Source organism: Bos indicus, chromosome 20 (assembly GCF_029378745.1).
Source record: "Bos indicus isolate NIAB-ARS_2022 breed Sahiwal x Tharparkar chromosome 20, NIAB-ARS_B.indTharparkar_mat_pri_1.0, whole genome shotgun sequence".
NCBI lineage: Eukaryota > Metazoa > Chordata > Mammalia > Artiodactyla > Bovidae > Bos > Bos indicus.
The window spans coordinates 14861909-14876713 of record NC_091779.1 but is presented as its reverse complement, the minus strand read 5'-3'; the positions used below and the strand labels follow the sequence as shown (position 1 = coordinate 14876713).

General features: G+C 42.9%; 1 protein-coding gene across 1 annotated transcript in view; it reads left to right on the top strand.

Moving 5' to 3' along the window:
- The first annotated feature begins 2345 nt into the window (after positions 1–2345).
- RGS7BP (regulator of G protein signaling 7 binding protein) overlaps positions 2346–14805 on the top strand; it is a 104891-nt gene continuing 92431 nt past the window's right edge. Inside the window, exons 1-2 of the mRNA XM_019983117.2 lie at positions 2346–3181; positions 4091–4257. Of these exons, the coding sequence (XP_019838676.2) occupies positions 3017–3181; positions 4091–4257 (332 nt within the window). The 5' untranslated portion in view covers positions 2346–3016. The remainder of the gene's footprint in view (positions 3182–4090; positions 4258–14805) is intronic.

Here is a 14805-nt window from a genome sequence, read left to right as displayed (position 1 = left end):
CACAAGGAACAGAGTTGGCTAAGAGTTAGTCTCTTTATCTTCCTATCTTTGTGGAGACTCATCCAAGAGGCAACCCCTTCACCCTGGTCTCTGACCATCTAAACACCTGGAAGACAGCTGCTGCACACTAAAGTCTGGGGTGGGGGCTGATGCTTCTCTCCTAGACTCTGCCTTAGGGAAAACTGATTTTCAATCTTTTGTGAAGACTGGAAGGACTGTTGCTAAAGCTCAATACTTTGGCCAGCTAATGTGAAGTCAATTCATCGGAAAAGACCGTAATGATGGGAAAGATTGAAGACAAAAGTAGAAAGGGGCGGCAGAGAATAAGATGGTTAGATAGCATCACTGACTCAATGGACATGAATCTGAGCAAACTCAAGGAGAAAGTGTAGGACAGAGGAGCCTGGAGTGCTGCAGTCCATGAGGTCTCAAAGAGTCAGACATGACTTAGTGACTTAATAACAATGCAAATGCAGCTGAATATTCCCCATGAGAGTTTTTTCCTCTCCAAACAAATATGTGGATTCTTTTTCAACACTATTTCTCCAACTCTCCAAAATCAACTGAGTGCTCTACAAATTCAATACCCCAAGTTAGCAGCAGTTAACTTCTGTCCAACTTGGCTACAAATTCAAGAGTTTCCACAAACCCCTCTCAGATTTGATAATTTGGTAGCATGACTCGCAGCACTTGGGAATGCACTTTACTTACCAGTTTATTATAAAGATTATGACTCAGAAAGAGATGTGTAGGGTAAGGTATGTAAGGTATGGGAGTGGGGAGGTGGAGATGCTATGCCCCCTCTGAGTATGCCACCCTCCCAGCAACTCCATGTCTTCACCAACACAGAAGCTCCCTGAACCCCATCATTTAGGGTTTTTAATGGAGGTTTCATTATGTAGGCATGATTGATTACATTATTGGCTCTTTGTGATTAAATCAGTCTCCAGCCTCTCTCCCTTCTGTGGAAGCTGGGAGATGGTGCTGAAAGTTCCAAATGCCTAATCAAAGCTTGGTCTTTCTGGTGACAAGGGGCTCCTATCACCTTTGCACGTATGCTAAGTCACTTCAGTCATGTCTAACTTTTTGTCACCCTATGGATCGTAGCCCACCAGGCTCCTTGTCCCTGGAATTCTCCAGGCAAGAATCCTGGAGTGGGTTGCCATTTCCTTCTCCAGAGGATCTTCCTGGTCCAGGGATCAAACCCACGTCTTTTAGATCTCCTGTATTGGCAGGTAGATTCTTTACCACTAGTCTCACCTAGGAAGCCCCGTATCACTCTTACCACTGAGGAAATAACAAGAGTTTTAAGAGCTCTGCATCAGGAACTGAGGACAAAAAACAAATACCTTTCTTATTATACTACCCTGTTATGTTTATCCATCCTGCAAAAAAAAAAAAATCTAGAAACGTCTCCTTAGGGTGTTAGTCTTTCTGGCTATTTCTGACTTTCCCTCTCTGTATACTCTCTATAACCCCATAAGAGACTGACTAGAAACTTTCGTTTTGTTCTTCATTAGGTTTTTTAATACATAACTAGTTCCCCTGTGACAGACTTCTTTATCTGTCCCCTCCAAACAAACCGTTCATGGGAACAAGCATTCTCAGAGCACTGGAGTTGAATGCCCACACTAGCTCTCTTCCTTCCAGAAGAATCTTAGGAAGTCAGTGGTAAGGGTGATCTTAAATGGCCAAGGAACTCACTCCAGGGCACCCCTTTCATGGGCCACCTCCTTTGGCCTCTGAGTCACTGAGATCCACAGAGGAGAACTGAGCCTTTCCAGTGTCCAGGGAGGCCTGTTGGCTCTTGTTCAGACCTCCACCGGGAAACTCTCAGAGCTGGGTACTCAGCCTCTGGAACGGAAGACCAGGAACTTCACTAGTTAAGATGGGATGGAACGGCTGGAGGACCAGTTTGACTGAAGGCCTCTTGCCTTCTGCTCCCGCTGCTGCTGGTTTCCCTCCCTGCACATGCTGAAAAAGACAAAAACAAAAACACAACAAAACCCAGGGAAACAAAGCTATTTTCAAATACTGTTATCAAGAGATCTTCCTTCTGAGGTTAAAAACCTCACTTCCTCCTCCATGGGTTCTGCTCATCTGTGGCCCCGGAACGTCTCTAACGGCGAGGGCCTCAAAGCTCACACTGGCTGATCTGGGATCTGGGTTTAGGTCCCAGCATGTGGCAATGTGCTCCACTCTGATGACACTTTTCGTTTCTAATAATAGAGCCGATGAAGTAATATTGCAATTGATGTTCCCGGGGATTTGATTGGATAAGTGCATAAGCCCTGGAGGGGGAAGGGGGTTGTATGGACGGATCACATTAGTATTCCCATCCTATCGATGCGCCGGGCCGCGAACCACGTCAGCCGGACTGATTCCCTGCGTCTGCCAGTCCCGCCACGGATTCATTTGGGATCCTCAAACAGGCGAGCCCCGTGGAGACGAGGGATCAAGACAGCGGATTAGAACCAATTGCCTGCTTCGGGGACAGCCAGCCCTTCCAGGCCTGGTGACTGGGGAGGGAGGGGAGCGCCGCCGCCGTGGGAAGACACCCGAAGCTAGAGCGACACTCTCCCCGCTGCACCCCCACCCCCTGCCCCCTTCCACCTGGCAGCGCAGGCTTTTGAAAACTGTCCATCTGAATGGAAACTCGGAACCGCCGGGCGGCGTGTTCCTTCTCGCCCAGCCTTGCGATCCATGCCGAGCGGAAAGCGGTGCGAGCCCGCGCCAGCGCCCAGCTCCTGGGACAGGGCCGGCAGTGTTGCTGAGCAGAACTTGACCGAGCCCCTTCCTCGCTGCTAGTGGAAGCGATGCTGCACGGCACAGCCAGCGCTTCCCCGGCTCTCCTTCAAGCTGAAGGTTACCCACCCGCGCAGTCAGCCCCAACCCTGTGAGCGCCGCGCCTTGGGTCCCAGCTCCGGCTGCTCGGCGGCGGCTCGCAGGGCAACGACCGGGCCGCCCGCGCCGGGGCGCACTGCACCAGCGGCTTCGGCTTGGTGGATGTGTATGCATGAGTTCTGCACCGAATGGGCGCAAAAAGCGCCCCAGCCGGTCCACCCGCTCCTCAATCTTCCAGATCAGCAAGCCCCCGCTGCAGACCGGGGACTGGGAGCGCAGGGGCAGCGGCTCCGAGAGCGCCCACAAAAGCCAACGAGCCCTGGACGATTGCAAGATGGTAGGTGGAAAATGCGTCTCCTTTTTTTCTTTTCCCTTTGGAGATGTGGGGGAATCGTGTCTGTTAATAGTTCGCCTGAGTGCCAGCCACTCCGCCACCCTCATCTCCTCCATGCCGATCACGTGCACATGCACTATTTTAAAATCTGCAGTCCCCCAGATTCGGGGTGACACCTGGGTCGTCATGGACCCGCCAAGAAGTGCCGCGGAGAGAGTCTTGGGGGCAGCGGTTGTAGGTCATCCTTCTAACCCCTCGGAGAATGGCAGATATGAAAGACTCGGTGAACTGGCTGGCTCACGAGGGAGGGAGGGGTTAGGAAGGTAAGAGTGCTGTGTTGTGGGGAGACAGGAGCAAACAAACCCAAACAGGACGCACAGGGCTCTGCGGAGGGGACTAAGGTTCCAGCGCAGAGGCTGTGGCAGGTCTTCCTGTCAGACACCAGAGCCTGAACTGTTCAGTGGTCTGGCAGGAAGTGAACGGATTGCCTAATACAACCCACCTTTCGCCTTTTGAAATCCACAGGCCAATTCAAATTCACATCCCAGCTGTAGTAGAGGGGAACATTCTATGCGAGAGTTGCCAGCATCACTCTCTGGTGACCTGGGAGTGGCGTGGTAGCTCTCCAAATATGCTCTCGATCGTCAGAAACTTGAGTCTGAACGGATGGGAGCAAGTAGGTCTGGAAATAGAACTTCTATGACCAGACTTAGGGATGAAAAATAAACACTTGCCTTGGACAAAGAGAACAATCTTTGTGTCCCAGTCTTTAAACACTCTGTAGGCTCTTTTGCTCTTTTGCAGGATATTTGAGGTGGCTCGGGGGTCAGTGAAAGCCTCTGTTTAGGTAGGAAAAAATAGCAAACTTTCTGTTGATAAATGTCTTATGAAAGAAACTCACTTCTTTTCCAGCTTGTGCAGGAGTTCAACACGCAAGTGGCCCTGTACCGAGAATTGGTCATTTCCATTGGGGACGTCTCGGTCAGCTGCCCCTCTCTCCGAGCGGAAATGCACAAGACAAGAACCAAAGGCTGTGAAATGGCCCGCCAGGCACACCAAAAACTTGCTGCCATCTCCGGGTAGGAGCCTCTTGGCATTATTTGGTAATTCATGTATATGATGTGTGAATGCTGGCACACAATGGATATTGAGAGTGATCAAGGCCTCAGAGATGATTGCTGCAAATGTGAGGTTTTAAGAGATCAGGATTGTCTAGAGAGCTATGAACAAACTATAGGCCAAATTATAATCCAAAAGTTGTGTGATTTTTGTATATGTATTGAATATTTGGGTCATTAAGTGTCTTTTTTTTTTTTTTTTTTACAAAATTAACTTTCAGTATGCTGGCCACATTTTGGAATTTGAGGCTTAAGATGTTTTTGCACCAAAGTGAAGTTAAACCATCATGCCTCAAGATTATTTTGTCATCTGCTGCTAAACATGTACTGCACAAAAATCTTTGCTAAATCCCAGATTTACTAAACTATTTATACCATGAGTCAAATTCCTATGATACCATTTAAAATAAGATCCCTAAAATAAAGTCTTGGATATAAATTACTCTCTTCACTGTAGTGTATGAAAGGGAAATTTGAATTTGAGAAAAACTTTTTCAGGATTGGGGAAATTCACAAATTTAACTAATTTTAAGCTGCTTTTGCTCCTTTCTCCAATTATTTTAAATTCTTTTTTTATCACATTTATGGATTCTCATGCCTATTTTAGGTGATAAGACAGTGAGTGAAAACTTCTCTCCTGAGACCATACTCACTTCCTCCTGATCTCCCAATAGTGGGAGAAAATTTAATTGTGGATTTTGTTAACAGTTCCTACTTCAGATAAGTACAAAGAGCAAGGAAACACAGGAATCTTTATGCAGGTACATTGATTTAAGTGTTTCATTCAGTCTGGATTTAGCCTTTCTATGTTTGTCTTTATCAGTATGATTATATCACAGTAGAAGTTCTAGTTAGACTCTTGTGCTAATGTTGTAGATTGATAACTTATAGGAATTATATCCAATTTACTTTTTTGAAAGAATCATTTTATCTTTAGTGCCATTAATATATATGGTGACAGTTATTGGTATATAAAGATTAGAAAGCTGTATGTCACCTCTCTTAATAACTAGTTTACATTTGACAACATGTTTATATTTTATATGATGAAAAATGATACACTCTACTAATCTCCTTGAAGTGAGAGACATATAAAATGTTACAAACCTATTTTATTTAGTAGAAGTATTGAACATTATTGTCCTTTTCTGTTTTGTCTGTTATACTATACTTAACAAGAAGTGAATCTGCGAGTGACTCTAAATGTTTAAGGATTTTGGGGAGGAAATGCAGCTGTGAAAAGTATCAGAGAAGAAGAGAGAAAAACAATCAGAAACACAAAAGGGAATCATGGTGGATTAAAGTCTATAAAGAAACAATGGTTCAGAAGAAAAAACAGGTTTAGAACAGAGAGTTTTATGCTCAGAGCTAAGGAACTGCATATTTGTAAACTATGTGTCTAAAAGTTTATGGTGGGTTTATATCCAGGATTCCTTTGAACTGGACCTCAAATTGAGAACATGTTCTAATCAGATAAGATGTACTGGAGAAATGAACAAGGAGGTCAGTTTAGTCTGTTCTGCTACACACACTTCTAAAGGTTTAGAAAAGAAAGAGTCTGCAACTATCGGGTACCAGTTAAGTTTTGAGGATTTGAGGTGAATTTTATTAATTCAGGGAATTATAGCCATTCACTACTTGCTTACATGTTATTTGAGGAATGTTACTGGGGCAGGTTTATAAGGATTCGTGGGAAAATGGGTTGTTCTTAGAGCCTTGCAAAAGTAAGGTCAACTCTATTGAATGTTCTGGTGTAGAATTTGAAACATTTTCCTCCTTAAAATAATGAGATAGAGTTTAACCTTTCTGAAAAATGACAGCAAGATAATTGAGGAAAATCCCTTAAACCCATCACCATCTGGACCCCATTAATGAAGGATGTGATTCCCCTGGGTGGAATTCTATTCCTGATATTGCTGGTTATGCAGGCTCTCATTTCAGGCTTCCTGTGAAGGTTGGTAGGGAGGCTGAAGGATTCACTTTACAATTGGATGCAGGGGTAAGAAAAGCAATGATTCCTGGGGAATGTAGACAGAAAGACTAGATTTCTTGAGTGCCCATTGTCTGCTGGTACAATCCATTTAATTGACAGAATAATCCTCTGAGGGAAGGATTAGTATCTTTATTCGACAAATTGGTTTCAGGGAGGTTGAGCAAATTGCCCAGTCACACAACTAAAAAGTGGTACTTGAATTGGGCCCCAGGTTTGCATGCTTCTGAAAACCATAATCTTTCCTCCATATAATGCTGCCATTCAGAAAGATGTCAGGTAGAAAGGAACAAAATGCTACGACATGCTCAAGAGATGAACTTCCAAAAGAGTACATAAAGTGAAAGAAGACAGTCAGAAAATACCACATATTATATGATTCCGTTTAAGTGAAATGCTCAGAGAAAGCAAATCTATAAGAAACAGAAAGTAGATTAGTGGTTTCCTAGGGTGGGAACAGAGAGTAAGTGCAAATGAGCTTGAGGTATCTTTGGGAGTGATGGAAATGATCCCAATTTGAATTAGGGTGATAGTTGTCAACTGTATGTTATCTGAAAATCAATGACTTGCCCGCTTACAATGAGTGAATTTTACAGTATGTAAAGGATACCTCAATAAGTGTTTTTAAAAAGGTGTGATCACTGTTACCATGATTAACACTTGCCTTTCGTTGGGTTTATTCTTTTCAACATATGTAGCTTTTAGTGAAAGTGATATGAGCTACAGAGATGGGACAAATAAAGCTTGGCTCTCCATGCGTGCATCAAGTTGCCTGCCTGATAGTGATCATCTAAGCATCAATTTGTTTCTCTGGGGAGGAACATAGTTTGGGTCAAAAGTTAAAAAAAAAAAAAATTAAGCCACAAATGCTATATGGCTTCTATCCCTGACCAATTGAAGTCCTCAAGGAATGGTGACCACAAGAGAAGAAGATTCAAAGTGTGGTTCTCACTAGCTGGCCCTGGGTAAGCAGGCCTTCTTCACAGACACAAGGGAAACGCTTTCTCAAATTGTATTTAGATCAGCAGACGTTTGGGTACAGCCTTTTCTTTCTTTACTGTACCTTCGCCATGCCTATCTTCTCCTAGGTGTTAAAGCTAAGCGGGGCCCTGCTCCGTGTTTCTGTGTATATGTGAGTTCTGGGCCCTGTCTCCTTGAACTTCCTTCCAAAAATGACTTCTGAGACACCTTTGAAGAATCCCTAGGGCTCCATGGTACTGAGAATACTGAGTAAGCAAAATATCCTCCCTTTATATTTACAGAATCTGAGTTTTGGAGGATTTAAAGTGACTTTACAAGCAACTTGGTCATATGAGTGTGTATGAGGATTTTATAGTCAGGCAGACCTGTGCTGAATACCATATTTGCTGATCTTGATGGAATTACTTAACCCTCTGAATCTCAGTTCCCTCATTTGTAAACTAGTTGTCATGCTTACTCCTGAGTTAGTTGAGAGGAGTTAGGGAGCCAGCTGGGTGATGCCTACCCTGGCAGTGGCACTCTGCCCTTCCCAGGTTGCTCTAAGGGTGCAACCCTGGCCTCATGCTTCCTGGTCTAGTGTCTGTTCCATCAACCACATCATCTCCTGAGAGTGAAGACAGAAGAGCACGAGCTAGGAGGACCAGAAGAGACAATATCCTCTAGCAAACCCTCTAGTTTATGCTGTGGCTGGTGGGTTGGTGATTAGGAGTCCTTGTCCTATATGCTTCTATGGTGTCTATGTTGCTCTGGGTCTTCACACCACAACCTTCTGTTAGTGGCTGCTGATGAGACTGAAAGTGAGGTTTGAGTATGCTACTATGAAAGGCAGTATAGCTGTCATAGGAAAGAGCACTGACTCTAAATCAGATCGTATGATTAGTCACTCAGCCATGTCCAACTGTTTGCAACCCCATGGACTGTAGCCTGCCAGGCTTCTCTGTCCATGCGGGTTCTCTAGGCAAGAATACTGGAGTGGGTTGTCATGCCCTCCTCCAGGGGATCTTCCTGACCTAGGGATCGACCCCAGGTCTCCTGCATTGCAGACTGATTCTTTACCATCTGAACCTGGATAAAATCCTGGCTTCACCACTTACTAGGGATACATGCGAACTGATATGCCAATTGCTTCACAGGGTAGTAAATGGCAGTCTGGTGTGGTGGCTAAGTACATAGACTTTGGAGCAAGACTGCCATTGTTCAAATCTCAGCCTCACTACTCACAAATAGTGTGACCTTGGGCAAAGATACTGTCTCTCTGCCTCAATTTCTTAATCAGCAAAATAGGGCTGATGAATAATGGGACCAAATCATAGAGTATTCTGAGAATTGAGTAAAGTAACATACTTAGAAGACTGCCTAGCATCCAGCAAATGCTAGTGTTAAGTTCATATTAGTGTTACTGTAATTATTAACAAAACATTTAAAATTCAGGTGGTCAGATACATTTATATAAAAAAAATGTATCCATCAAATAGTTTTCAAATAAATATTTCAGCTGGAATAAATTTTTGTTTACCTAAGCTTCTTACTTTATGTTCTGAAAAACTTTCTAGACTGAAATTTCCTAGATGGTTATCGGAAGACCTCTTCTTGTTAAAAACACTATGGAGATGCGAAGGTTCAAAAGTAGTTAGGTTTAAGATTATTTTCTTCATATAAATCAACCTAGATTCTTCATAAATCATAATATTTACAAAATCTTTGAGTCTAACTCTGGTATAAGTTGTGTGACATTGGACAAGACTGTTAAATTCTCCGTACACCTCAAAAATGGAATTGAATGATTTCTGAGTCATCTGGCTTTATCATTCTAGTGTTTTATGTTAATTCATGTAGAATCACATAGATTTTCTTTACAGAACTGAGCTATTAAAAAAAAAAAATAAGCACATGCCAGAAGTTTGATGATTGAATTCCAGAAATAATGTTAGGATGTGAACACACTGTGATCACAAGAAGAATCTTAATCTCCTAATGGCTTCCGGGAACAATATCGTGATTATCCTAGGGGTCTGTATTCACAGATTTTACGGTTTTCCCTTCAGCAATTGTTTTCCTGACCAGCCAGGCCTATGTTTTTCTCCTTGTATCTCTCCTCGTGTCTTTTCTTCTTTTTTTGGTCTATTTTAGTTGTGTTTGATTCTTGTTTGACTTTCCTGCTCTTTTTTTTCCCATCTCCCTGTGTGTCCATTTCCTGTCTTGTTTGCTAGGATACTGAGATGGGAGAGGAAGACTCCACAACTGCAGCTTAGTCAGGGTGCTTCCTTTCAGCACTTTGCCTGAGGGTGCAGTGATTACGTGGGGTGATGGAGAGCGGAAGGAGTGTTTGGTGAGAAAGAGGAAGGGGTGTTTGGTGACTATGGACGCAGCTCACTCAGCTTTCTTTGATCCACATTATAGAGGAGGCCTGGGGTGTAGTAAAAGACGCCTAGTTCGTAGTCACGCCAGGTCACCCACACTGTCCTTTATGTTTTCTTCCTATTAAAGATGCTGGGGTTTTAAATTTTTAACTCTCACTGGTCAGATAGTGAAAGGTGAGTTATATCTGCACCAAAAGAATATGCTATCCGTCTAAGATAATGACAATTCAGTGTTACTTTTCTAGGACTATAGTAACAAAGTACAACAACCTGAGTAGCTTAAACTATGAAAAGTTCTTTTCTCACAGGACTGGAGGCCCAAGATCAAGGCAAGGCTAGTGCCCTGTGAAGACTGTTTCTTTATCTAGCTTCTAGTGGTTTGCTGGCAATCTTTGGTGTTTCTTGGCTTGTTGAAATATCTCTGCCTCCAACTCCTCACGATCTTCTCTGTTTATGTACGTGTATCCAGATTTTCCTGTTTATAAGACATCAGTAATACTGAATTTGGGGGCCACTCTACTGTACATTTTCCTTTGGAGAAGGAAATGGCAACCCACTCCAGTATTCTTGCCTGGAGAATCCCATGGACGGAGGAGCCTGGTGGGCTACAGTCCACGGGGTCGCAGAGAGTCAGACACGACTGAGCGACCTCACTCACTCACTCACTCACTCACTATGACCTCATGCTAACTTTACTGATTGCACCTGCACCAACGTGTTTCCAAATAAGGTCACATTCTGAGATCCTGGGTGTCAGGATTTCAACATATGAATTTGGGAGGAGGGGTGCGGACACAAGAAGGGTAATTCAACCCACAAATTTCCTTCCCCCATCTGCAGTAGAATACATACTTTGGGTTGTTTTGCCTGGTGGGGATGGAGTTTTGCCCGACACTATCTGCAAAGATAGTGGAGGACAGAGGAACCTGGTGTGCTGCAGTCCACGGGGTCACAAAGAGTCGGATCCAACTTAGTGACTGAACAGCAACAGCAATCTGCATACTTTCTCGACACCTTTGCACTTCCCGGCACCCAGTGTTTTATCATTTGCAGCACTGCAGCTCATATTGGGGTGGGATTTGTGACCATGAAATAGGATACTTTTTGTATGAAATGGACGTATGTGTTCACAAAGAATCCCCAGTATGGTTAGCACTTTGCTCTAACCGATTTAATTACTGATGTCTGAAGGTGGACCAAAATCAACTGCAGAAAAGAATATTAGGGGGAAGTAGTAATTAATACATCGACTATTAGGCACCTGACGGTCCACATATAGGATGCTCACTTTCTCGGGTCTGCATGGCTAGGAGTAGGTGGTGGCCCTCAGTGGTACTGATACTGTACTCAGGAGCAAGTAACAAAGGACTGGCTCACACCCAATTAAAGAAGAGTGTTATTCTTACTAAGCACACCAAGTGTGATAGGGAATCTAGACACATGTCTCCCATTGCCTATTGAGGTTTAGCCTTTTTATTTTTGAACAGACCTAATGACTTAGAGGAGAGTGAAAAAGTTGGCTTAAAGCTCAACATTCAGAAAACTAAGATCATGGCATCTGGTCCCATCACTTCATGGGAAATAGATGGGGAAACAGTGGAAACAGCATCAGACTTTATTTTGGGGGGCTCCAAAATCACTGCAGATGGTGATCGCAGCCATGAAATTAAAAGATGCTTACTCCTTGGAAGGAAAATTATGACCAACCTAGATAGCATTTTCAAAAGCAGAGACATTATTTTGCCAACAAAGGTCCGTCTAGTCAAGGCTATGGTTTTTCCAGTAGTCATGTACGGATGTGAGAGTTGGACTGTGAAGAAAGCTGAGCGCCAAAGAATTGATGATTTTGAACTGTGATGTTGGAGAAGACTCTTTGAGAGTCCCTTGGACTGCAAGGAGATCCACCCAGTCCATTCTAAAGGAGATCAGTCCTGGGTGTTCTTTGGAAGGACTGATGCTAAAGCTGAAACTCCAGCACTTTTGCCACCTCATGTGAAGAGTTGACTCATTGGAAAAGACCCTGATGCTGGGAGGGATTGGGGGCAGGAGGAGAAGGGGACTACAGAGGATGAGATGGCTGGATGGCATCACTGACTCGATGGACGTGAGTCTAAGTGAACTCCGGGAGTTGGTGATGGACAGGGAGGCCTGGCATGCTGCGATTCACGGGGTCGCAAAGAGTCGGACATGACTGAGCAACTGAACTGAACTGAATGACTTTTACCTTGTTAAAGCTTTCTAATAGATGTTTCAATTTAGAGAGAAAATTAAATCTAAAACAAACTTTAGGAAAACTCCTCATCACTATATTTATTCTGTGAAGTGCAAGAGAGCAAGGCTGTGTTTAATTCATGTTTATACCGGGTGCCAAGCTCATGAGGAAACGTGCACCTTGTTTGTTCATTAAGTTTACTTGGTAGTTTTAAATCTATTCTTAAAAGACATTGTGTCATATACTTCAATTTAAAAATCAACTAAACTTTAATAAGAGGGAAATAACTGTGTCTTGATACAGACTTTAGAAAAAAAAATGAGCAAATACATTAGCTTACATTTTATATTTTTATTATATTTGACTTTATCTTTTCTGGTTTATAACTATAAAACCAATATGTTGGTTTTTAAATGAGAGGACTTGAAGAACACACTTAAGATCAATTTCTGAGGCATAGATTTTCGTTCTTATAAGAAATTAGTGGGCACTCTGTATTTTAGAATTACTCAGAAGGTAATCATGTTTCAGGTTATTTGATAAATAACATCCTAACATCTATTTGGTGACTTTATGTTGAGTAGTTAAACAACCATTTTCTACTGAGATTATTTTTTAAAAACCATTTTTTAAACAGCCCTTGAAAGTTTAGATGTGTCTCATCCAAAAAGATACCTATAGAAAGCAAACTCTGGAGCAGTAACTAAACCACCAGACAGTTCTTTTATTTCCTCTGCTCTAGAAGACATGACTTTAAAAAAAAAAGTGAAAACTTCCTGAAAAACATTTAACTGCTTGTCTATACACATATATACACATACGTATATTGCTTGTTCATACATATATATACTTATAAATAAACACTAAAATTTATGAAATAGATTCCTATTAGAATAATGTGTCTAAGCCTTTAAAAAGAAGTGCTGCTTTAGCAAATAATGTTTACAATCCAATGGAAAACTCTAGTTACAATAGGTTAACAAAAATCAACTTAACATTTGCAGGTGTAGATAAATAGTAAGCTAACAATCTACAGCTATTTAACTGAGTTTGAGCCAAAGTGTGTGTGTTGTGGGGGGGGATGCATACTAACCCAGAAGGCATCAAACCCCTAGGGTATTCTTCAGTTACTAAAAATAAGTATCTCAAAGTCTCCCACAGTCTTATTCTGTCAGTTACTAAGTCCTGTGCTGTTTTATCTTTTCCAACATCTGTTGTATCTCTTTTTCACCCCATTTCTGTGGCCACCCACTTAGTTCAGAATCAAGTCCCCTCGGGCCATCAACTATTCCAGTTGGTCTCCTTACCATTAGTCTCTCATCTCTTCTTTTCAGTTTCTCACTAGATCCAGACTAATCCTGCTAAAACTCTCCTCTGATCTTGTCACTTCCTTGCTTTAAAACTTTCAAAGATGCTCCATTGCCTAAAGCAGTGTTTCTTCAAATGGGATTCATGCATTAACCTGTCTCAGAATCATGTGGGGTGCCCTCAGACTGACAGAACCAAAGTTCTAGGGAATGAGGCCTGGAAATCCAACTTTTTAACAAGCACCACCCCATCCCCCAGGAGATTCTTGAACATGCTGAAAATAAGGCCTGTCAGCCTGAAGCGGTGATTCTCAACCTGGGCTGCACACTAGTCACCGGGGAAGCTTTAAAAAATTGCTGATGCTTGAATTCCATCCCTAGAGTTTCTGATTTAGATGATCTGGGAGGCAGCCTAGGCATCGGGATATTTTTTTAAAGCTCCCTATGTGAGCATTTGTATAAAAATGGATTACATTTGGCTACACTGAACACAAAAATTCAAAGTAGCAGTTGCTTAAAGACATCGGGGTTTATTCTGTTACAGAAAAGAAGCCCTAGAATGGCCAGTTTAGAACTGGTATGCTGGCTCACCAGAGAAGGCAATGGCACCCCACTCCAGTACTCTAGCCTGGAAAATCCCATGGACGGAGGAGCCTGATGGGCTGCAGTCCATGGGGTCGCTAAGAGTCGGACACGACTGAGCGACTTCACTTTCACTTTTCACTTTCATGCATTGGAGAAGGAAACGGCAACCCAAACTCCAGTGTTCTTGCCTGGAGAATCCCAGGGACGGGGGAGCCTGGTGGGAGGCCGTCTATGAGGTCACACAGAGTCGGACAGGACTGAAGTGACTTAGCATAGCATCCTGCTCACAAGTGAGCGTTTCTGTTGCCTGTTGTTTATGGCTTCCATCAATTTCACTTTATGATGTGAGATTACAACAGGAGCTCCAGCCACGAGTCCCAGTTCCAGACAAGAAGAAAGGTTGAAGGCGAAAGGCCACTTCCCAGCTGGGTCCTCTCTTTTTAAGCAGACCCAAACAGAACTTCTTCCAGAACTGCATCATGTGGCCACATCTCACTGTGAGGGAGACAAGGAAAAGGATTCTCTTATCCTTGCCACCTTAAATAAAAGAAGGACTTTAACACTAAGGAAAAGAGAGAGAGCAAATATGGGGAAACAACACATGACCTCTGTCCCCAGTCTGTATTCCTGGACTTAACTTTTACCATTTAATTTGTAAATACTTTGCTTATTCAGACTAATCTGCTTTTTAGTCCTTAAGGGTGTGTAGCGGGATTGCCCCATTCTATCAAGTCTGCATCTATGGTTTCTAGATGAAAAATCCCATTCCATCTATTAAAAGAAATAATTTACTCTCCTAAATGTCAAGGTCTTACTTGCAGTCTCATTGTCTGCCATGCTCCTTGAACAGAAATTCAGAGTGGATCGGAGGGTCCCAAAGTGAATAAGAATATTTTTTCTGCTTTTAAATGGACCCATGAAAAAGATGAAAGGTTCAGGAACCACTTGGGAGGGCAGGAAGTTAGGCAAGGTGCCTTTGAAAGGGTTTGAGTATCATTTTCACACAGCAGGATGTGAAATAGGATAAGGCCTACAAGGAGGATAAGTAGTGGCATTCAAGAAATCAATTTTTAA